The 24,578-nt window shown below is 44.7% G+C and overlaps 1 protein-coding gene across 1 annotated transcript in view; it reads left to right on the top strand.

Moving 5' to 3' along the window:
• The window catches only part of SDK1 (sidekick cell adhesion molecule 1), a 655,892-nt gene that overhangs the window by 582,913 nt on the left and 48,401 nt on the right, over positions 1-24,578 (top strand). Inside the window, exons 34-36 of the mRNA XM_074965177.1 lie at positions 1,530-1,665; positions 3,391-3,450; positions 5,446-5,547. Of these exons, the coding sequence (XP_074821278.1) occupies positions 1,530-1,665; positions 3,391-3,450; positions 5,446-5,547 (298 nt within the window). The remainder of the gene's footprint in view (positions 1-1,529; positions 1,666-3,390; positions 3,451-5,445; positions 5,548-24,578) is intronic.

Genomic DNA, 24,578 nt, shown 5'->3' with positions numbered 1-24,578 from the left:
CCCAAGTAGTTACTGTTTCAGTGATGGACAAAGATATTTCTGTGTAAAGTTTCCAGTGTACATGGAGATCTTTCTGGAATTTAAAAGCAAGATCATTATAGCTACAGGCATGATCATTTACCCTTTCAGTTCCTTGCTGCTTAAATTTGAGAGCAGGGATCTTTAGAAAATAAGGGCTCAAGGTCACTTTTCTTCTCTGCCACATTAAAACTACAGTGAGCTCCTGAAAAAACATTTTTTTTCCAAACCATCATGACTCCCATGTCCTGTCTATATCTAAGTAAGTCACTCAGATAAAAAAATCTCCTCTCAATATAATGGATTTCTTAGGCTTTTTTATCTCTAGTTGGAGAAGGACGTGGGGGACTGCAGTAGCATTCCTCTGCTGAGGTATAAGTACTATTGAGTGGCAGAGTATGTTCTAGAGAAATAACAAGTGTATGGGTGGCCAGCCTGATGGCCCTACATAATTACCATATAGCTATGCCAGAAATCCATATTTAGTTCTCAAGTTAAATTTCTTGTTCTTCAACTTAGCCCAGTATCCAAAGTGGATACCTTGCTGATGTGAGAACAGCAACGTTGGGCTCCATTCACTCCTCAGCCATAAAGAAGATTCTTTGAAGCAGGAGGCTTGGAGTGAGTGGAAAGAGCAGAATCCTGGGGGTCCCAATATATTATGTGCAAGACTCCTTGGGGAAAAAGAAACATAGTCTGAAGGAGTGTTATAGGTGAGACTTATATTCATGGCACAAAAAGGGAGAGACCGTAAACATCCTTCACTTCCTAAATTGCAGCTATTCTCATGACTTGTGTATTTCTTTGTTTGTTATAGACAGACCCATGTGGCTTGAGGGATGTGTGTCCTGCACTAGCCAAATGTAAATGAGTGGCAGTACCTAATATGGAAGTAGGGCCATTACCAAAATACCTGGTTTTCACCTAATTAGTTAAAACTACTGATCCTTATTCCGCTTCTCATCAGCTACACCTCATCTCCAACCATGCTGAATCCAGAAGCTGTCCTCAAGGAGAACAACCAGGAGAGAATCGCTGTTTAATAATAACGCCGTTGCCAAAATTTTGAATTCCTCTTCTGCGGCTAAATGTGTGAAAAATTGGCTTCCTTTTCTGCTGTTTTTGTGCCAGACAACATGTAGCCACAGCTGTGTTTTTTTGCCATTGGTTTGTCCAGACAATTTGTCACACACAGGCTCTTGTGCATTCAGGATGTAGGACGCTCATGTTCGTGTGAATCATATAAGCCGTGGACTACTAAATCCAGGGCATTTTTTAAATACTGTCTCTGAGTTAAAATAACAACGATGCCTTTAAATGTTGTTTTATAACTTCCATGAATGTTTTTCTCTTGTATTGTTGAGGGATCTGTTTTCACCATAGAAGTTTGAGTCCCTGTCGCACTGAACCCAGACTCTGGATGAGACTGTCTAAACCAATGTCTTAAACTGTCTGATGTTTGTTGCATTGAACTTCTTACCAAGCACATTCCTAATGTGAACTTCTTGCAGCCACCAAAGGTTGAGAGTCTGAATGGCTTGCTGTTGGGGTATCGGATTTATTACCGGGAGCTGGAGTATGAAACTGGGCCTGGAACAGAGTCCAAGACTATTAAAATCCCTTCAGCTTTACGAGCTGAGCTTACACGTGAGTAGACACACTCCTGTATTAGAAGCTGATAATCTACCGTTCCATCAGAGTCCGCACCCCTCATTACTCAGTGGAGAGGATGTAAAGATGTGCCATGGGTGCTAAATTATTTAACGCTTAAGTACAAAGGGCAGAGATGTTCAAAGATGCTATTAACTATGGTCTAATCTGCATTATATTTAATGGCACACTCCAGTCCATGCCAGCATGCTTGAAGTGGCATTTTCTCTCCCTCTTTGTTTCTCCTCCCTCCATGCATACTCTGATTTCCTGCTTTCTCCTATTTCCATCTGGTGGTTACTGTGGTACACTATGCTCTGGCTTCATACACAAAAGGTAGCAGATACATTTTCCAAAATGTATTATTTCAAAAAAGGTTTTTATTTATTTTTTCCGGTATGACCAAACAGCTGATGGGAATATTTAAAGTTTCTAAGTGTTTGTCATTATTTAGGGTCAAAATGGAAAGGAAATAAAATAAATAAAAAGCAAAAAGAAAAGGCGTACTTGTGGCACCTTAGAGACTAACAAATAGTCTCATCATATTGGCGTATAGGTTAACAATAGTCAGGAAACATTTTATTGATGGAAAGAATACTGAGAAGGAGAAGAGTAAGAGAAAAATGAAGAGGAGATTTAAAGAGAAGAAGGAAAGTAGGAAGGAAGAATAAAGCATAAAAATCAGGTGGGAGAGGAGGATCAAGTGACGGCTCAGTAGCTTGAGAGATGTAGACTAGCAATAAAATGTCATCGTGACAGATAAGCTTCTGCCATGATTGAAATCAATGGGATTACTCTCAGAGTTAAATACTACGCACTGTGAGTAAGGGTGGCACAATCTGGCCCAGCAGGATTTACATGATATGATAATGTCTTGCAGCATTTCTCAGAACTGGGAGAACCCATTCAGGCTGTCTCTTATAGACACTATTATGATAATATCTATAGAGAGTAGATTTTCTTTGAAATAGCTTATGCATCAAATTCTGTCCTAATTTACAATGGGATTGTACATAGTGTAAATCAGGGCAGAATGTGGCCCTAAAAGTTCTATAACTGATTTTCTAATAGTATAAATCACCCTACTGTGCTTTTTCTGGAAAGACAGAAAGAGAGAGAGAGAGAGAGAGATTTTCAAAGAAAATTCCCTCTTCTCTTAAAGCAATACAGTGATATTTGTACCCATGCATACCTCTCCCACATTGACCTGCTGTTTTTATACAGTTTATTATTACTGTAAATACCATGAAAATGAAACTGTGGGAAACTTAGTTTATGCTTTAAAGAAATAAATCCCATATAAATTTAAACATTAGCTGTTTATGTCCCACATCTGGGGACTTTATCCTATGATGCTCCACATTTAAGCTTTGGTAGGCTGAGAACTAACAATTCAGTGCGGTGTTGGGAGTTTTCCCCATAGAATTTGCCTCCCTTATACTGATTTGTTCTATTTAATCTAAGGAATCAGTACATTTCCCTGTGCTGTATATTTGTGTGATTCTCTCTGTGGTGATGAAATGAAACAGCCCCTTGTGAGTGAGATGCTTTTGATGTGTTACGAGAGAGTGATGTGATTTTATTGCCCTTCAAGGTAGAGTCCTAAAGCTCAAACTGCGTACGTGTGTGCTGCATCATTTCCCTCTGTCTCTGCTGTACATCATTTGCAATAACTGTTTCCCTGCACTGTAACAAGCTTTCTGCTTTGCTTACCCTGAATAGCCCAAAGCAGCTTCCAGACAGTGAATAGCCCCTCTGCATTAACGACGTATGAATTAACACGTAAGTGCACGCTGCCTTGACTTTTTGTAATGATTGGGAATACACCATGGGCACACTTGTATGGTTCTCCTCACCAAATCATGCAGAAACCAACTCCAGATTAATGACTCGGCTTCCTTGAATTGCTTTTCTTTAAATGCTTCTTTCCAATATATCAAGACATTGATGATGCAAGTAGGTAACAGTTTAAAAACAAGGCTGCTGGGAAAGTGAAGCATTATTGACTCTAACATCTCAGTATTTCTGTTGCTAAATGAATTCTGATTGTGTTCGCCTCATATTTCACAGTCCATCTGAGTTTAGCTGAGTCACATCATTAGTCCTTTGATTCGAGCACTGGGATGCTCAGGCAGTCCCGCAGTTAGAGGGCTAATTTAGAAAGGGCCCAAAGAATGCGTATGCAGCTCAGAGGTGTGTTCAGTTGGAAATGAAAAAACAGGGTTCGACAGAGTTAAAAGGCAAATTGCTTTCTGGTGAGGATGGTTCACTAGGCAGGTTTGGCCCCAGGCTTTTAAGTTACAGATTGTTAGGGGGGGAAAGAAGTGAAGCCCCAGCCCCACAAGCATTCGGATGCCTGAACTCTCATATGTTCTGTTTTCCTGGCATTGAAACCCTTCTCGTGATTTTTTAACAACAGCAGCAATAAAAGTTCCTCTGTGTGAGCTGACAAATGCTGCAATTCTTATCAAGATGGCTGTTTCCTATGGTATATCAATGTTTTATTTATAGGTCGGCAAAGCCTTAGCGATGTATCAAAAAATCATCTACTGTGTATCTGAAACAAGTCAGAGATGCTGGACTCTGACTCAGATATGTGGGCAGAACACTTGTAAATACTTCTGTGAAGCTGAAATTAGAAGGACCCCTGTGATCAGATGCATTGAACCTTTACTGAACTGTTGGCCTGCCATGAGCTACAGAGCTGGGGGTGTAGTGTGATTCATAGATAACAGAGAAAAGGTATTGACAAGGGGAGAAATTCAGACCATATCCACAAACACACCTGTGTGAATAAACTCAGTGCTGATTAAAGTACAATTTTATTATACCATTGATCTGTCTTTCCATATGCTTTTGCTATGGGACCCTTTTAGGTGATAAATATTAACTGTAAAGACGGTTATTTCATTTTCAGTTGCAAATCCTGGAACTCTGGGCAGCGGCAGCCAGCCCTCTGTGAGGGTATTTCCATGATTCTATTCTGCCTCTTGTCTTTCCCTTGTTTATTAATTACCGTAATGCCATGGGTTTTGCTAGCTTCTTTTCTCCCTGCTGTCACTCTTTCCACAGCTGTTAGTGTATTTCCTAAGGTCAGCTAAGAAATTGTTGCCTAGTGGCCAAATGGAGCATAGAAGAAGTTGATCTTAAAAAGGAAAGAGATTTCAATGTTCAAACTGTGATTGCTGCAAGAAAAAGAATTCTGTGCAGCCCTTTGAATAGGACTACAAATTCCATCCATGAGTCTCCCTCTGCACCCCGCTTCAGCAGCAGCAAACAGTAATGATGCTGCTGTTGACTGTTCCCAAGGTGAAACTCTTTGAGGCTGGGGGAAGGCCTGCAGCTATGAAATCTCCCACCGGCAGACATGAGGATGAGTCTTTTGAACTTTTGGAGCACAGTGCAGAGTCCATTCCATGCACATGCTTCCCCCTGAGTAATGGCAGCTGTGGAATAGCCCAGCAATGTTACCTCCCTCTAGTCACCCACCAAGTATTATCCCTTTTACAGAAGCAGCAAAATGAGGAAGCAATAGGAAAGTCAGGTCCTTTCTTGGGGCAGATATTGTGTCTTTCATAATTATGGAAGTACAATAATGATGTGTGAATTAGATATGGTTATAGCCAGGGAAATACGAACTTTTCAACGACTTACTGTTTCTAGTATTCTAGCACTGTATCGAGTGAGAGACAGAATTCTGGGTATAAAGCGATGAGAGAGTATTAAGTGGGATGTTAAAAGTGCCCATTTTTTTAATCTGCTGATTTAAATTTCCAGAGCTGAAGAAATACAAGAGATATGAAGTTGTAATAACAGCATATAACATCATTGGGGAGAGCCCTACCAGCACACCTGTGGAAGTGTTTGTTGGTGAAGCAGGTAAGCAAATGGAAAATTAATTGATTTAAATGGAACCTGAGTTTTTTCACACTTTCAAGGTAGTTGAGACAGGAACTGAGGAATTTGAGAGATTCCCCAGATAGCTATGATTCCTAAACAATTTTCCGCAGCACCTCCTGCTGGCAGAGGTTGGGACTGGAGTGCGATAGTCATTTGCTGTTCAGAAGCCCAACACATCTAGAATACCCAAAATAAAGAAGGAAAATGCCTCTTGGAGAAAGAGGACAACAACTGTTTTAGCAATTTCCAAAAGATTAACATCTGTACCAAATTAGCTGGGAAAGGGAAACAGGAAGTGTGAGGAAAAGGTGACTCAATTTAAAGAAGTAAAAAGTGGAGATTAGGAAAGGAAGAGGGGTCATAAAACAAGAGAGACATTGGAAGTAGATCCTTTTTTTACAGCCCTTTTGCATGGCAATGTTTTCTGTGCATGCACCCCACAAATAAATAAAACGTTGAATCCGTGGATTCAGCTTATTGGTAGTTTGGAGCTGAAATTCCCAGTCACCCACAAGACAATGAATACTCTTTACCTCTGCTTCTAATCTAACCAGCTGCAAACCCTCCCTCAGCACCTAGATATCTGTCTTGCTATGCAACTTTGCATTACTTAGCATGGATCTAGTACAGAAATGTACACTGCGCTTTACAAAGGGTAACTTGCAGATCAAAGTACAGTCCCTGTCTCTAAAGGGCTGAGAGTCTAGAGGCACAAGTCATCACAGTGCTCATAACCAAATACTTACCATTTGAATGCTTCATGAAACAGGGACCCTGTCCCGCACAGTAATTTTTGCTGGAAGAGGATGGGACTGGAGTAGCTGTGAGCTTCCTCAGCTAGCACTTCTGTACCATTCCCCATAGCAACTTCTCCCATTAGAGTCTCAGGTAAGATGGGAAATCCACCACCACTTGGTCTCTTGCCCATTCAACTATATGAACCAATTTGATTTCACTTTTACTCTTTTTCTTAAATCTAAGATTTAAAGGTTTGAGTTCGAACTCTAGAGATGGCTTTTTATTGCTACATTAAATACTAGATTTCTGTGAACTAAGAAAAAAAATTATTAACTCTGTTTAATCTTTTTTTTATTTCAGACATAGTTGCAATGTTCACTGTTATATAAAACTTCATCAATTAATCAGAGGCAGCCCTGCTCTCCAGTTACAGCTGGAGATACTTACATAATTGAGATATTTCAGAGTAGTAGCTGTGTTAGTCTGTATCCACAAAAAGAAAAGGAGGACTTGTGGCACCTTAGAGACTAACCAATTTATTTGAGCATAAGCTTTCGTGAGCTACAGCTCACTTCATCAGATGCATGCAGTGGAAAATACAGTGGGGAGATTTTATATACACAGAGAACATGAAACAATGGGTGTTACCATACACACCGTGACGAGAGTGATCAGGTAAGGTGAGCTATTACCAGCAGGAGAGAAAAAAAACCTTTTGTAGTGATAATCAAGGTGCGCCATTTCCAGCAGTTGACAAGAACGTGTGAGGAACAGTGGGCGGGGAGGTGGGGGAAATAAACATGGGGAAATAGTTTTACTTTGTGTAATGACACAGCCACTCCCAATCTTTATTCAAGCCTAATGTAATGGTGTCCAGTTTGCAAATTAATTCCAATTCAGCAGTCTCTCATTGGAGTCTGTTTCTGAAGTTTTTTTTGTTGAAGAATTGCGACTTTTAGGTCTGTAATCGAGTGACCAGAGAGATTGAAGTGTTCTCTGACTGGTTTTTGAATGTTGTTATTCTTGACATCTGATTTGCGTCCAGTTTGGCCAATGTACATGGCAGAGGGGCATTGCTGGCACATGATGGCATATATCACACTGGTAGATGTGCAGGTGAACGAGCCTCTGATAGTGTGGCTGATGTGATTAGGCCCTATGATGGTGTCCCCTGAATAGCTATGTGGACAGAGTTGGCAACGGGCTTTGTTGCAAGGATAGGTCCCTGGGTTAGTGTTTTTGTTGTGTGGTATGTGGTTGCTGGTGAGTATTTGCTTCAGGTTGGGGGGCTGTCTGTAAGCAAGGACTGGCCTGTCTCCCAAGATCTGTGAGAGTGATGGGTCGTCCTTCAGGATAGGTTGGGAGAGATGGGTCTTTGATTTGATTTTGGCTCTGGAGACCCATTTTAAAAAGATCACACAATAAAAAGTGAGGGTTGCCAATAATGGGAATGGGAGCTCACTAATCCACTGGAAGATATAGATTATCATACCATCACCAGTGGGGCACACATAGACAAAAGGAGACCAACACCAGTTCAGCATACCCCAGCTAGTCTGTTGATGAGTGCTGTTAAATGGCTGCTGCATTCAATGCCACAGGTTGTAGTATGTGGTGGGTAAAGTGAGTCCTTTTGTAGTTTATACCACTCTTCTGGAAGGAAGGTGCCATATAGAGAGAGAGATGCTAGGTATATATTTGGGGGGAATATGTCATTTCTAAATTTAGAATCCACTATTCTCAGAAAGTTAAGATCTTCTGGCATTGTTTTCATCTTTATATCTAGTGCTGCATGGAGCACAGTCAGCACTAAATTACTACTACACACTCATTGAAGTGCAGTTCAAACAGTCTGCATTAAGGGTTTATCCTTAATCTCTACCCTCTACGTATGGTGGAAGCAACTTTCTGCACAGGAGGATTACCTGCAGATCTGCCCCTTCCCTCTCTGTTAGATTTGAATTATTCCTATTTGTTTGGATTTTATGTATTACAATAATGCTGCTTTTCAGTACTTGGAGCATGCTTGACAATTATTTTAAATGCCCTAATAGATGAAGAGATCTGTGGGTTACCCCAGATCAAATCAAACAACCCAGTAACAACACAACTATAACAAGACAAGAAGGAATCACCTCCCCACCAGAGTCCTACACCACCACTACTAATCAACCTTACCCAACACCCATCTCCTCACAGGCAAGGGTCCTAGCCATTGGGTACCCATTGTGATGCGCTTGGCAGTCAGGGCAAGAAGGAAGATGACAATATTTCTGTGAACGCCACATGCTTGTTGACAAGACTGGGCAGTAATGGTGATACTCTGTCTTCTGATTTGAGCAGTGAAATAGTGGGGTAGATGCAAGTGGCTTTTTCCTAAGGGACGAGCACACAGACCAGTAGATTCCTCTTCTCAGTGGACTAGAAGATGCTTGTAATGGTCTAATGTTGCCTTTTATATCCAGCCACAGCTCTGCCCTGCTCATTAGTAAACTGTGTGCAGCTCCTCACAAATAACAGAAAAGTGGAAAGCTGCTACTTACAGAAATTAGAAAGGGAGTCACAGCCCCTTCGGCAGGCCCCCTTCTCTCCTTGTTAATTCATTTAACAGTTCAGCTGTCAGGGTTCCAGCTTTGTTGGAAAGCCAGTGACTGTTCAGTGAGAGCCTAGGTACTGATATTAATCCTGGTCCTAAATACAACTGCTACCAGAGGTGGTGGTCTGCTCGAGTGAAATAAAGATTCCTTTATAGCTGCTGCTATGCCAGGAGCATTGGCTTGTTGTTGTTATCTGCTTGTGGGGTGGGATCTGGAGTTCCAATATCTGCATAATACTTGAATAGAAATCACGGATTTAGGATAGTCATGCTTCCCCTAATTTAGGGAGGCGAATAAAATGGAAAGCAGCAGTACAACTCCTTTGCTGGCAGGCATGCGCACACTGGTGCTTCCTCTCATCCAGCAGAGCTGCCCTGGATGAAATATAATGGAATTCTTAATTTTTTCTAGCAGCTGCTGCTGGAGGTGTATGTTTGTGGGGAGGAAGTCATGGAAAGGGTGAAATATGCCAAGGAATACTTTCCTTTCAACAGGGGATGGAGGGACTTGTGGGAAGGGGAAAGTGATGCATGTCATTATAACTGACGGTGACACCGACTGCCCTTCATGCTTCACGGGAGCTGACGCATCTGATTTTTTTTCTTTTTAATTTTTTGAATAATTGAGCTCTGCCAGCGGGCTCGGCACAGGAAGCAAAAAGATGCAGCCAAGGACTGGGAGATGCAGACCCCCTTCCTGGGAGTCCTGTATTGAAATGCTACCTTGGTTGCTTTAACATCAGCTTTTGGGAAAGTGTCTGTCTTGCTTTCACTTTGTCTAATGAAAGTTGCCGTCTGGACAGTAATAGGACCATTTCTTCCCCTCCACCACCTCCTGACTTGAATTTGCCCCCACAGTACAAAGCTTACAGAAGCCAAAGCAAATATCTTTTTCCCACTGTTACCCGTAATTATTTTCCTCTGCCTCCCTGCCTGCAGCACCACAAATGTCCCTAGAGCTCGTGAACTTGTTTATTTTTCATCCCCCTGCCCACCTGCATCTGAAGCACTGATAATGCACCCCAGAAAGCTTTGTTCCTGTCCATTACAGCAGGAAAAGCATTCAGATTCTTCTGGGATGCCTCTGGACTGGTACAGACAGGCGAGGAATAGAAAGAGGCTGAGGAGTGCCAAGGACATGAATAGGAGATTGAGACTTAGGGGAACACAGGGTGCAGTGGGGGTAGGGGGACCTGAATATTTAGGTGGGAGAACAGGGATGGTGCTCAGGAAGGAGGAGCAGGTAACAGCATTTTGGGGGATGAAGGCTAAATTCTAGACACCGGTTCAATGCTGTGAGCTGCTCCCAGCAGGGTGCTTTCTGCCTTTGATTCTTGTTCTGCTACGGGAGGAGGATGTGGGTGCAAGGACTTATCCTCATTGACGGTTTTCATTCCCTGATGTAAGCCCTCTCCGTTACTTTCAAATGTCCTTCCAGAATGGCCAATTTGGCATCATTTCCCCACACCCGCAATTACTCGGAGGGAGAAGAGAGGGAATCTTCCCCCACCCCCCATCTCAAACCTCCCAGCCCTTACAGAAAAAGGGCTTCCTCTTGTTCCCTTTCCAGAGTGTAGTTGAAATGATGCCTCTGGAGAGAGGTCCCGGGAAAACCAACACTTCAACACATTACAGCTGGCAACTTCAGTCATTCTAACTTGGCACTCTTAGCTGCTTTCCCTCTATCTGTGTGGGGCATGTGTGTTGCAGCCATAGGTGCTGGAAATAGAGGTGCTGAGGGTGCCTCAGCACCCCCTGGCTTGAAGTGGTTTCCATCATATACAGGGTTTACAGTTTTTGTCAGTGGCTCTTAGCACCCCCGCGATACAGATTGTTCCAGCGCCCTTGGTTGCAGGTATGTATGTGAATGACTATGCATCTGCAGATTGGAAGTACAGTGCTGCCAGCAATGCTGCAAGAGTTAGTCGGACATTTCCACTCTAAACCATTTTGAGGGAGGTTAAATATCTTGGCCATTTCAAATCGCATCCGTTTAAAATGCAGGATGCAGTTTGTCAGCCTAGCCGCCGTTTTTTCTTCTGTTAAAGAGGTCGGGGTGAGGAACCGGTTTCATTTTGGCCAAGCTTTAAACAAAGTGCAGCTTACTTTAGCACCCACGCTGCCTAAATAAATCTGCACTATAATATCTTGTACTGGCAGTGGGCTGATCCCTCTTAGCACGCAGAAGTACCAAACTTTTGAAATGTAGGAAATATTTTAATTTTAAGAGTTATCTTCTGACTGTGAGTAAAAGGCTTCTTTGGGTGAGGTGCGGGGAATAAGGAGTATGTAAGATGTTGATTTTCTATTTAAATCTGAAGGGGCTGCAGAGCCTTCATGGTGAACAGTGGTACTGGGACATTGCCATTACACAGTGTGGGGTGCTGTTCTCCAGCAGAGATGTTAAATCCTTCCCTCAGCTTCTTGAGTAGGGAGAGGTTTCGGCTGACTCCTTCCACCTTGCTGCCTAGTTTACCTGCCCGTGCTATGCCACTCTGCTTTGCATAGGGGCCTAGCAACAGCAGCAATGCATCTGTGAAAATGACTGACAGTCTGGTCTCTGAAGCACTGTACTGGGGTTCAGAGTTAAGGATTGCTAGCTAGTTTCCCTGACATTGTTGCTTGAAAGAATGGAGTGAAAGAGAAGCAGAACAAGAAAGGAAAAACTCAGGAAGGTGGAAAGAGAAAATGGAGGGGAGGGAGAGTGTTTTATCTTGACTGGGGTTTCCAGTCACATACCTTTCTCCAATCTCTTGTGCCTTACAAGAAGCCAATAAAATAATGGCTTATATCTTATATCTAAATGGCATGGCCCTCTGGGTGTGTGATCAGCCATTGGACTTTACAGGTATTGCCTTGTACCAGCATTTCTCTGGTGATCCCGTCAGCTTCTGTGAAATGTTTTATGCTTCCATAGTCTCATTCTGTACATGGGCATCACTCTGGGTTTGCCTGCACTAAGCCCAGGTGAGACCTATAATTCACTATCGATGCAGCCTCACTTGTGGCAACACTGGTGTGGATAGTGCACAGCATCTCTTTGGACCCTGGAAGGTTGATGAAAACACCTGAGCCTTCCCTACGTTAGAGTTTTCACCACTGCACTGGAGTTGCATTGATGGTGAATTATGGATATGAATTGTACTAATCTAGACAAGGCTTATCTCTATCTCCTCCTTCTATCACCCACCCAAGCTACTCTTTTAGAGGTAATTTTAGGATCTCACACTTTTTGTAGGAGATCAAAGAAGTTTATTTATTAAACACCCAAACTGAGTAACTTCAGCTCTGTAGATGTTATAATAGAAAGGGAGAATCTAACCAGACCAGTGCAAGTCCCTGGAAGAAGTGTCCTAATGTAAATGTGTCAAAAAGATATCTCTGCAGGTTGCTGGGGACTTCAATCCATTGTCAAGATGGAAAGGAAGGAACCAGGAGTCATATTGCTGTCAGAGCACGTTATTCTACCATATAGAAAAAGGAATTTTAAAACAATGCATTGAAAAATGTCAAGATTGAGACATAGTTTTATCTGACATATTTAATTCCCCATCAAGAATGCAGAGGCTTACTGAAATCATTTGCTTTATTTTCATGCTGCAAGTAAAAGCAGCTGACTGAGCACCTCATTAACAGTTCATTAAGCTGTTAATATCAGTCATACATGGCCCTCGGTACAACACAATGCTTTATACAGTGCAGCAGTTTCTTGTTTCGCTCTGGCTTAATTGCCGCCTTCTATCATGTTGCGATCCAGGAAAGATGTTAGTGTCCGAGCTAAAGGGATAAACATTTTTTGATCAACAGAGCTTACCATCTTTTCCCCTGTTACCATTTATTTATGTCCCATTGTACCATACTTTGCCATGCAACTCTTGCCTGGACGATTAACTTACCTCTTACAAACCTGACAGTCCCCTGGCAGCTCTCAGCAATGACCAGCTGAAGACATAGACTGTAGCTACACTAGCATGTTTCAGAAAAACTACCATCATTGCACTACCACCCATGTAAGCAATGGTGGGAGTACTAGTGTAAAGCAGCTGATAGCACTGATACTGTTGTGTTGTATAACCCTGATAGGAACTAAGTGCAGGGACAGAGGATGCTGTGGTGAAACTATTTGTGCCCAGTAAAGCTGCATCTGCACTAGGTCTCTTTGTTCTGTATTTGTCCAGGGCCTATGATGGTGGGGTCCTGGTCCATGACTATGGTCCCTATGTCCTACAGTAATACAGTAATAAAAATGGTAGGAAATGTGCTAGTGGATACATGGCCTTAATGCGAAAATTAGCAAGACTCACTCACTGAAAGTAAAGAAATTAATTTCCCTTAAAAAAAAAAACCATGAACAAGCACTGTTAAAATAAAATGGGCCATATATTGCAGAGATAAGGTTGGGGCTATGACAAAACCACCTCCGCTTTTGGCTTATAACTCATATTCAAGCGGGGATAGGCTTTAGATTTGGACTCTGGTTGGCTCAAGGGTTAACCCTGCAATCAGCTTTTGTTTCCTCTCACTTTCCCGTCCTGCTCTGCTTGCATACACTCATCCTGGGATAAGTGAGCAAGGTATTGTGATGTTTCTCTTGCACACCTCAACTCCCTATGGTCCTGCCATCTCACTTTTCCTCCCGTATGATTGCTGTGAACCTAGGCACAGGGGAATCTCTGCCCAACAGATGAAGTATCAGCCTTCTAATAAGCACGCTTTATGTGTATGTCAGGGCTGTTCTTTAAATCTATAATCCCCCAACTACATATACACCGGATATCAAGTTTAAAAACTGTACCCAGGCAATCACTACACTCTCCAATGATCTCACACAAAAACGTGATTTAAAAAAGCCCTCCATATCACTCAGGGGTGAACACTTTTCACAAAGTGATCGCTCCATATCTGACTTTTCAGTCCTCATCCTCCAACCAGGACAACACCTTCAAAAGACAAGCCTGGGAGCTTAAATTCATAATTATGCTAGACAGACACTAAAACTCATGGATTTAAAGACACTGGATTTATGGTTAATTACAAACAATCTGTAACCCCCTAACCCCCTTTTTTTTTTTTTTGGCAGAGGTGTTAACTGGCCACTTCACCTCGAATGGTCTCTTGCAGTATGTGTTAACTACTCATGATAAACAATCTGTTCCACCTTGTAGTGTGCTGTGACATTCTGATCACCTTTCCCAGCCCTGAAGAAGCTTGAAAGCTTTGTCTCTTTCACCAACACAAGCTGGTCCAATAAAAGATACTACCTCACCCGCCTTGGCCCAGTCTCCCTGCCTTTTCTGATCCGCTCTGTGGGTGTCTGATCGGGCACTTTTGAAGATGTGCTGTAGACGTTTAGAATTTCTAATTTGGGTTAAACACTTGAACATGAGTCTGGCATCATCTTCTGAAACAATATAGTGTTTTCGCAAAAAGAAAAGGAATGTTGTTTTTTTTGCTTTCAGATTTCAGCATCCTGGCCATTGTCAGGCTCTGAACTGAAGGCATTCTCAGCCATTTATCAGGGATTGAAAGTAAAAAGGCCTTGATCTTCCTCATGAAAATGTGAATTAGCAACCGACTGAAATTATATGGCCATAGCACGCACAAATATTCAAGCTAGGAAAAGCTAGCTTCTACTGAGTGCAAGAATGTTACAGTGAAAAAACTCCAACACCCAGAAAATGCAGGGCTTAGTCTTTCCCCATTTGGACCCCAAACTCCTCCAGTCACATTAGCCTCGTTGCAATCCTGCAGCCTCAAATGAACCAGATTTGGCTCCTGAACCCTAAATGAGCCAAAATTGTGACCTCTTGTCTGATACACTTCTAAGTTTGGAGAGAGTCTACCTTAGTTCCTGATTTTCCCTACTAATTTTAAGACTGATATGTTGTTGTTTTTTATGTAGTGTTGTAGCCTCATTGGTCCTAAGATATTAGACAGACAAGATGGGTGAGGTAATATCTTTTATTGGACCAACTTCTGTTGGTGAGAGAGACAAGCTTTCGAGCTACACAGAGCTCTTCTTCAGGTCTGGGACTGTGGCTGTTAGATACAAGGTGGAACAGATTGTTTAGCATCAGTGGTTAACGCATGTTTCAAGGGACCATTCAAGGCGAAATGACCTGTTAACACCCCTCCAGTCATAAAGAGGAAAGGGAGGGAGGGAGAAGCAGCTGCGGGTGTGTGTGGTTGTCAGTGGGTTACAGATTGTTGTAATATGCCATAAATCCAGTCTCTCTATTCAGTCCATGATTTTTAGTATCTAGCAAAGTTTTGACATTTTTGTGGGTTTTGAAATTTGAGTGTTGGGTGGTGTGTGTAAAATCAGGTTTATAATGGGAACTCTCTCAAGAACTATCACACACCTCACCACTTTCCTTTCACCAGGCATTTGCTAACATAAACACATAGCAACAGGTATAGATATATTAAAAAAAAAAATCCACCTCCTGCCCACACACACACACACACACACACACACGTAACCACACCAGTACACTCCACTGCGTGTGCTTCTCCCTCTGGGGAGAAGAGGAGAGAACAAACAATGCTTGACAGATGTTAGTCAGACAGCTGAACTCACTACTGGAAGGTGCTCAGATACTATGGTAATGAGGGGGGGCATAAGAACCTACATAGAATGAAATAGAACTCAGCTGCAGCCTTAACTATTTGAGGGGCTGACACGTCAAGGTGAGGAGTAGTTTCATTTGCTGTGAGGATGGAGTTCCCATGCAGACTAGGTAGTCTTTCTGGCTTAAATATGTGCATACATTCTCTCATAGTGCAAAATACCATAGGGTCACGTCACAACGAATAGTCAGGGAAGTACCAGCCTCTTCCAGTGTGGGAGCTTAGCCTCCCTCACCGCAATGCCTGCCCTTCTCCATGGGCTCCAGCCCCTGCTCGTCCTCTTCTCCTCCCCTCCCTGAGGTCCTGCCCCAGGGCCCCATCAGAGGGCAGAAGCCGAAGCCAGGCAGTGCTCACAGCCGGTAAGAGTCGCCTCGGCAAGGGGGACCTAGCTCTGGGGGCTGGCAGAGCCCTCGGGGTCCAGGGCTCTCTACAGTTGCTGTTCCCCGGACCCTGAGGGCTCTGCCAGCCCCAGAGCTGGGTCCCCCCTGCCGAGGCGACTCTTATTGAGGTCCAGGGAGCAAGAACTGTAGAGAGCCCTGGACCCTTCACCTGCCCTGGATGGCGTGCCGTGGCGGGCGGGAACATAGGCTAGGGCCTGCTTTCAGGCATCCCTGCCCAGGCTTACTTCTCCGATGCTGCTCCAGTGCTCTCTCCGCTCTGCCTTCAGAGCTGGGTGGCTGGAGAGCAGCAGCTGCTACGGGATGGCGGGGGGGCTAAGGCAAATTTGGGGTTGGCTATAACCCGCACCACCGACCCTGTGAATAGAACCCACAAAACAGGAATCATTGGCCAGCAATCTTCCTCTGTGTTTCACCGTCTTCACACAGTTCTGAGAGGCACGCCATACCACATCCCGTCCAGTCAGTCACATTGTCAAACCACACTTTCTGTGGGCACCCCCGAGCACCTGGCACCAGATCCTGCAAAACTTACTTTGGCAAGCTTCCTCTGCTCATCAGACCCAATGTTTTGCAAACTCAAGTTTTCTTCTTTGGCTTAAATGGAGAAATGCTGTTAGAAGATACTGTACATTACCATTATGTTAAACATGAAGGACTTCAGATCCAAACCATAACTATGCTTTCCAAAGCCGCAAAAGTGGCTAGTCACCCCGTTATTGCTAGAGGACATACCATGTTTGTATGTGAGAACAAAGAACAAATAACTGTATAGCACACAGTGCCACTGAATAATGCATTCATTTGGTCTGTTCAAGACGAAAAGTCATTACTCTTTCTCCAATCTGTGAACCACAAGGTGCATGTGGACAGCCCAATACTCTGTTAATAGCACCAGATTTGAGACTCTGGTCTGGCCCTTTTTTCCTAAGGTGGCAGGAAATGAGTCTGCTGTAGATGCAGCCCACGGTGGGTGGTGGGGAAGGGTGTAGCAGTTCTTGGCATGGGCGACTCATGGGAGGGACACAAAGGGGGACACCAGCTAAAACCTCCCCACGTGACCTGCCATGTGACCCCCCACACACACACACACACATGACTCCTCCCTGCCCCCAGCCCAGGCCCCTGCGCCATTCTCGTCCCCTCCTCATCCCACATTACGAGAGTGGGGAGCTCTGTCCTCCCACTGCGCCGGATACCAATGTCAGGCAAAAAGAAGGCAGCCCTGCACCGACAGCTCCTCTGGCATGGCTGTACTGCCCCCAGCCCTTCCATGTATCTGCGTCTCCTGGGGTCTGTACAGCCCTGGCAGAGGACAGGACTCGTAGCTTGGGGCGGTACCAGTACAGCTGTGCCAGAGGAGTGGTCAGCGCAGGGTGCTGGCTCCTGGGTGCAGTGGTCCCACACCAACAGCTCCTCCGGCACAGCGGTACCAGTACCGCCCCCAGCCCTGTCCTCTGGCTGGGCTGTACAGACCCCAGGAAATGCAGCTGCGTGGAAGGGCTGCGGGCAGGGAGAAGGCAGTACAGCCCCACTGGAGGAGCTGTCAGTGGCACCACGTTCTGCTCCTTTCGCTGTTTCAGTTCCCTCCTGGCTGTGCCCACCCCCACCAGGCATCTGGAGAGGGGCATGTGACCCTATTGAACTTCCCAGGCATCGCCTTTGGATCTTGGGCTACCCCAGGCTATGTGTCATCTTGTAACCCCCTGCCTCTAGCAAGAGGGAGCCTTGCCTGTGATAGTTGGGTGTTAGCTCCCCAACACCACCAGCCCTGTCTTTGCCTTGCAGGTTAAGATTTTTAAGACCAGGTTAGACAAACACTTGTCAGGAATGGTCTTACTAGTACCTAGTCTTGCCATGAGTGCAGGGGACTGGACTAGATGACCTCTCGAGGTCCCTTCCAGTCCTATGATTCTATGTCCCTGACTCCCCTTAGATCATTCCCCTGTGATATCCAGCTCCTGACACTGGGTCCTCACAGAAATCCCAGATCCTCTGCTCTCAAAGGAACAGTGTCCGCAGTTTACTGGTTTTACTGTAAATCATCACTCCTGTATCACACACAGGACTTGTGAGCAATAAAACAAAAGAAAATTGATTTAAGAAAGAATAGTGATTCCACTACAATTAAGAGAGAATGATGGAAACAAATGGTTATAATATAAAACAAAATCATAAAACATGGACTAGGGCCTACACGGTTACATTTCCCATCTAATGAAGTAGGTTTTCCCCTTCTGAGTTCAGCCTGGCTTGCTTCTCAGGAACCAGGATCCAATCGTTCATGAAACACCCCTGCTCAACAAGAGGTCTCCTCAGTGAAAGAATACAGAGTGTCTTTTTCCATCCTGTGACACACTGAGTGGTTCTTTTGCCTTTTTTCATGGACAGGGTAATCCCGTCAGTTATGTTTCTTTTTATCTTCAAGTCCTGTCGATAGTTTGCAGCTGTCTTTGATGGTTTTCCATTGACCGTTCTAGGATGGGGCAAAGGTAGACAACTGAACCTTGCATTACATCATCTGCTGATCAGGGAGAGGTGACATATCCATCCTGCTTGAATGGGTCATGAATGAGACTAACCTTTACCCCAAGGCCATAAGGCATAGTTTCAATACAGTAGATCTTCCGAGTTACACACGCCTCGGGAATGCAGGTTGTTCGTAACCCTGAACAAAACTTTATGGTTCTTTCAAACATTTACAACTGAACATTGCCTTATTACAGCTTTGAAACTTTACTATGCAGAAGAAAAATGTTGCTTTTAACCATCTTAAATTAAGTGAAACAGACACAGAAACAGTTTACTTCTTTCCCTTTATTAGTTAACCCAGTACTGTAATCCTTTTTTTTTTCCTCTGCTGCCTAATTGTGTTCTTCCAGTTCCAAATGAGTTGTGTGGTTGACCAGTCAGTTCACACTATGCTTCATTGATAAATACCATGAAAGTGATGTATTAGGGATAGTGAGTTTGTCAGTTCTGAGGCAGGAGTTGCTTGTAAAGAACAGTGAACCCTTTGCCCATTGGCACCAGTGGGTCTCTGCATCACAAAGGGCGTGTCATTGTGTTGCTCTACAAGGTGACTGTATGTAGGGAGCAGTCCTGCTATGGCAGAGATATGAACTAGCTGGTGTAACAGTATTTTCCATCTTTAATTTCTGAGATACAGAAGTGGTGCTGACTGAAGGAACCCCATCCATTTTCCTTTGTCTGAGAGACAGCCCTCGTGACATAGGGTATTAAGGGAGTGAGAGGAAAGTGAGGAAGGTCAGGGGATTCTAAGGTTTCTCTTCTACTCCAGGAGGAGTTGGCTTTTATACCAACAGTCTTTGGTATTTAATGTATGGTTTTATACTTCATTTTACACTTGCTTTGGTTTGTGAGTTTTATCCTGTAGCCCTGGCCCTCATAGCAAGAGTGTCTGGGATGATGAGGTGAAGGAGGGAGCCTTTCATTCGGGAAGATGAAGGGAAAAGAGCAGAAAGGTATCATTTTAAAATGCATATTCTGCTGTGACTGAATGGTACACATGTATTCTAATTTCCCTTTGATTTTGATAGGAGAAAAGATTACATGTAAAGATTACAGCTGTTTTAGCTCCCTCTAGTGACACTTTGAGCTATACCGAATCCCGAGCAAATGAAATTTTCAAGGATCAAGGACAGGATGGATTTTGAAGCTTGGGTCTGTAATTAACGGTCATTTAATTAAATGATATAGTATTCAGTATTACCATCTGCAAGAAATTGAAAATCATGATTTGGGCCCCCCAAAAGCCATGAGATTTAATATATATATTGAGTTTTTGAGTCTTCTGATTTGTGAGCGCCTCCTGCCCATCCCCAGGCTCTGTGTGTGCATGTGTTTGTGACAATTAGTGCTGACACTCTCCCAAACATATTGGGTAAGGTGATTTTAGATCCTGTTGTTGGAGCTCTCACCCTGACATCTGCCTGTCCCCTACCCAGCAATTAATCCTGTTCCTCAATTCCCCCACATCGGTTCTGTCCCCCCAGCCTCTCCCTCAGTTCAGCCCCATCCCATTGGTTCAGCCCCTCCCACTCCATTGCTTCCACCCCATCAGTTCAGACCTCTTCCAGTTGCCCTATCAGTTCAGCCCCTCTCAGTTCAATCTCCTGCCCATCCTCACCATTGCTCTTCCTGGGTTTCTTCACACACACACACACAAACCCCAGGCCTGGGGGCTGCTGCAGGGTCCCCTCGCCCCATTTCAGGTCTGTGGGGGGCAGCTCCAGGGGCTCCTTCCTCTCTGCCCCTTCCGAGGCCAGGAGCTGCAGTGGGGAGGAGAAGAGGTGCCAAGGAGTAGAGGTTAGTAGAGAGACTCTGCTGGCTTCCAGCAGGGATTAACTTCAGGAGGAGGCTGGAGCTTCTTGCGGCACCCTAAGTCAGCTTCAGCCCCCATCACTCTCAGAAAAATGGCAAGAGTTGGCAACACTGATTACTAGGAACATTCCCTACATTCTTAAATTCTGGCTATTCTCATGCTTTGCTAACTTCCCTGATGGGGTCTCTGAGATACCCTAACTGCTTCTAGAGGGAGCTAAAATGGCCTGTTTTCAATGACATTCTTGAGTAGAGAAATCCATATATTGACTTACAAGGTAAAGCAGTCAATACTGGGGAAGCTGGGACCCTTTCCTAGTTGATACAGACAGACCCACACATGGAGGATACAGTATATATTTGGCTAACAGCTCTCACATCCCTGTGATACCAAACATACCTGGACACCTATCCTGATGAAGAGCTAGCACAGCCTCTCCTTAATAGAACTATATATGCACCTCTATATATACCCATAAGCATGTGAAAAGTCTGTGGCCCTGATTCTACTCTCACTCCTACTGGTTATACACCACTGCAACACTACTGACTTCAGCAGAGGATTAGAGAGACAAGGTGTGTGAGGTAATATCTTTTATTGAACCAACCTTGATGAAAGAGAGAAGCTTTCGAGCTTACACCATGCTCTTCAATCTGAAGAAGAGCTCTTTGAACGTTTGAAAGATTGTGTCTTTCGCCAACAGAAGATGGACCAATGAAAGATAATACCTCAGCCACCTTGTCTCTCTAATATCCTGGGGCCAACCCGGCTACAACAACACTGCAGTCAGTGGACTGTAACAAGTTGACACTGTTTGCATGAAACACCCCAGTCTATTAGCAGATGTTGATCCTGCTAATAAATGTTAAATGGATGCTGCTGACTCACTGATGTAGATGACTTATTACCCCATCTGGAGATAAAGGTAGTGGGAATGGCCCTCAACAAAGACAGGAACTAGGATGTGGGCTGAGCAGGGGGAATTGTGGGGGCAGGCAAGCCTGAGGAGAAGACTTGAACAGAACTTTGTTAATTTCTTGGTTAATAAAGCCAGGCCCCGGGAAGGATGTGAGTTTTGACTCCCCACAAGGATAGACTTTGTTTTAATGCAGATCAGAAAAGGCACCTTCTCACATGGTGTTATCCTAATTTATACTGGTGTAGTAAGGGAGAAGAGAATCAGGCCAGTATGTTCACACAATGTCAAACACCCAGCAGTGTCTTTGCCACATATTCTTGCATACTTGAACAACCTTCAGTACATCCTTGGGGCTGAATTCTGAATTGTGCTGTCAGTGGAGCTGACTGTACTCTCAGGCCAGGTCTACACTACGAAATTAGGTTGAATTTATAGAAGTGGGTTTTGTAGAAAGCGTCTTTATACAGTCGATTGTGTATGTCCCCACACAAATGCTCTAAGTGCATTTAGTCAGCAGAGTGCGTCCACAGTACCGAGGCAACCGTCGACTTCTGGAGCGTTGCACTGTGGGTAGCTATCCCACAGTTCCCGCAGTCTCCGCCGCCCATTTGAATTCTGGGTAGAAGTCCCAATGCCTGATGGGGCAAAAACATTGTCGTGGGTGGTTCTGGGTACATATCGTCAGACCCCTTCTTCTCTCCCTCCCTCCATAAAAGCAACAGCAGACAATCGTTTTGTGCCTTTTTTCCTGGGTTACCCGTGCAGATGCCATACCACGGCAAGTATGGATCTCGCTCAGCTCACCATCACCGTATGTCTCCTGGTTGCTGGCAAACGTGGTACTGCATTGCTACACAGCAGCAGTTCATTGCCTTTTGGCAGCAGACAGTGCAGTATGACTGGTAGCCATCGTCGCCGTACTCCAGGGTGCTCTTTTAGCCGACCTCGGTGAGGTCGGTCAGGGGCGCCTGGGCAAACATGGGAGTGACTCAGCCAGGTCATTTCCCTTTTAAGTTACATCTCATGGCGATTCAATCCTGCCAGCAGCCCTACTGCACCGTCTTCTAATGAGCAACCAGGAGACGACGATGGCCAGCAGTCATACTGCACCATCTTCTGCCAAGCACCCAGAAGATGACGATGGCCAGCAGTCGTACTGCACCATCTGCTGCCAGCAAGATGTATAAAGATAGATGAAGTGGATCAAAACAAGAAATAGACCAGATTTGTTTTGTATTCATTTTCTCTCTTCCTCCCTCCCTCCGTGAAATCAACAGCCTGCTAAACCCAGGGTTTTGAGTTCTATCCTTGAGGGGGCCATTCTGTTTCTCCTTGATGCAAAGCCACCCATTTTGTTGATTTTAATTCATTGTAAGTCAACCCTGAAAGCCATGTTGTCAGTCGCCCCTCCCTCCGTCAGAGCAACGGCAGACAATCGTTTTGCGCCCTTTCCCTGGATTGCCCAAGAAGACGCCATAGCAAAGCAAACATGGAGCCCATTCAGCTCACTGCAGCAGTTATCACCATTGTAAACACCTCGCGCATTATTGTGCAGTTTATGCAGAACCAGCATCTGAAAAACCAGGCGAGGAGGCGACAGCAGCGCGGTGATGAGGACATGAATTCATATTTCTCTAAAACTGCAGTCCAATTTGGAGATCATGATGTCACTGGGGCAGGCTCATGCCATGGAACACTGATTCTGGGCCCACATAGTGTTGCAGGTTTGGGATGATTCCTGGTGGCTCGGAAACTTTCGCATGCGTAAGGGCACTTTTATGGAACTTTGTGACTTGCTTTCCCGTGCCCTGAAGCACAAGAATACCAAGATGAGAGCAGCCCTCATGGTTCACAAGCGAGTGGCAATAGCCCTGTGGAAGCTTGCAACACCAGACAGCTACCGGTCAGTCGGTAATCAATTTGGAGTGGGCAAATCTACTGTGGGGGTTGCTGTGATGCAAGTAGCCAACGCAATCATTGAGCTGCTGCTATCAAAGGTAGTGACTCTGGGAAATGTGCAGGTCATACTAGATGGCTTTGCTGCAATGGGATTCCCTAACTGTGGTGGGGCTATAGATGGAACGCATATGCCTATCTTGGGACCAGACCACCAGGGCAGTCAGTACATAAACCGCAAGGGGTACTTTTCAATGGTGGATTGCAGCACTGGTGGATCACAAGGCACGTTTCACCAACATCAACTTGGGATGGCCGGGAAAGGTTCATGACGCTCGCGTCCTCAGGAATTCTAGTCTGTTTAAACGGCTGCAGGAAGGGATTTACTTCCCAGACCAGAAAATAACTGTTGGGGATGTTGAAATGCCTATAGTTATCCTTGGGGACCCAGCCTACCCCTTAATGCCCTGGCTCATGAAGCCATAGACAGGCACCCTGGACAGTAGTAAGGATCTGTTCAACTATAGGCTGAGCAAGTGCAGAATGGTGGTAGAGTGTGCATTTGGATGTTTAAAGGGTCGTTGGCGCAGTTTACTGACTCGCTCAGACCTCAGAGAAACCAATGTTCCCATTGTTATTGCTGCTTGCTGTGCGCTCCACATTCTCTGTGAGAGTAAGGGGGAGATGTTTATGGCAGGGTGGGAGGTTGATGCAAATTGCCTGGTTGCGGAATACACGCAGCCAGACACCAGGGTGGTTAGAAGAGCACAGCAGGAAGTGCTGCGCAGCAGAGAAGCTTTGAAAACCAGTTTCATGACTCTGTGACACTTCTGTTTGTTTCTCCTTGATGAAAACCCACCCCCTTGGTTGCCTCTAAATTCCCTGTAAGCCACCCGCCCTCCCCCCTTTGATCACAGCTTGCTTGCAAAGGAAATAAAGTCACTATTGTTTAAAAAACATGTATTCTTTATTAATTGATTATAAAAATAGGGAGATAACTCACAAGGTAGCTCGGGTGGAGTGAGGGAGGAGGGTAGGAGGGAAGGAAAAGGCCATTTTAAAACTTCTTGAATGACAGCCTTCTGTTGCTTGGGCTGTCCACTGGGGTGGAGTGGTTGGGTGCCCGGAACCTCCCCCGCCCACGTTCTTGGGTATCTGGGTGAGGAGGCTATGGAACTTGGGGAGGAGAGAGGGTGGTTAAACAGGGGCTGCAGCGGCAGTCTGTGATCCTGCTGCCGTTCATGAACCTCCACCAGACGCTGGAGCATGTCCATTTGATCCTGCAGTAGCCACAGTGTTGCCTCATGCCTCCTCTGATCTTCCTGCTGCCACCTCTCCTCACATTCATTGGCCACTTTCCTGTACTCTGCTATTGTGTCCCTTCACACATTCTGTTGAGCTCTGTCAGTGCCGGACGACTACATGAGCTCAGAGAACATTTCATCCCACGTGCGGTTTTTTTGCTGCCTTATCTGAGATAGCCTTTGG

The sequence above is a fragment of the Natator depressus genome, chromosome 10 (assembly GCF_965152275.1).
Source record: "Natator depressus isolate rNatDep1 chromosome 10, rNatDep2.hap1, whole genome shotgun sequence".
NCBI lineage: Eukaryota > Metazoa > Chordata > Testudines > Cheloniidae > Natator > Natator depressus.
This window is presented reverse-complemented; position numbering and strand designations above follow the sequence as displayed.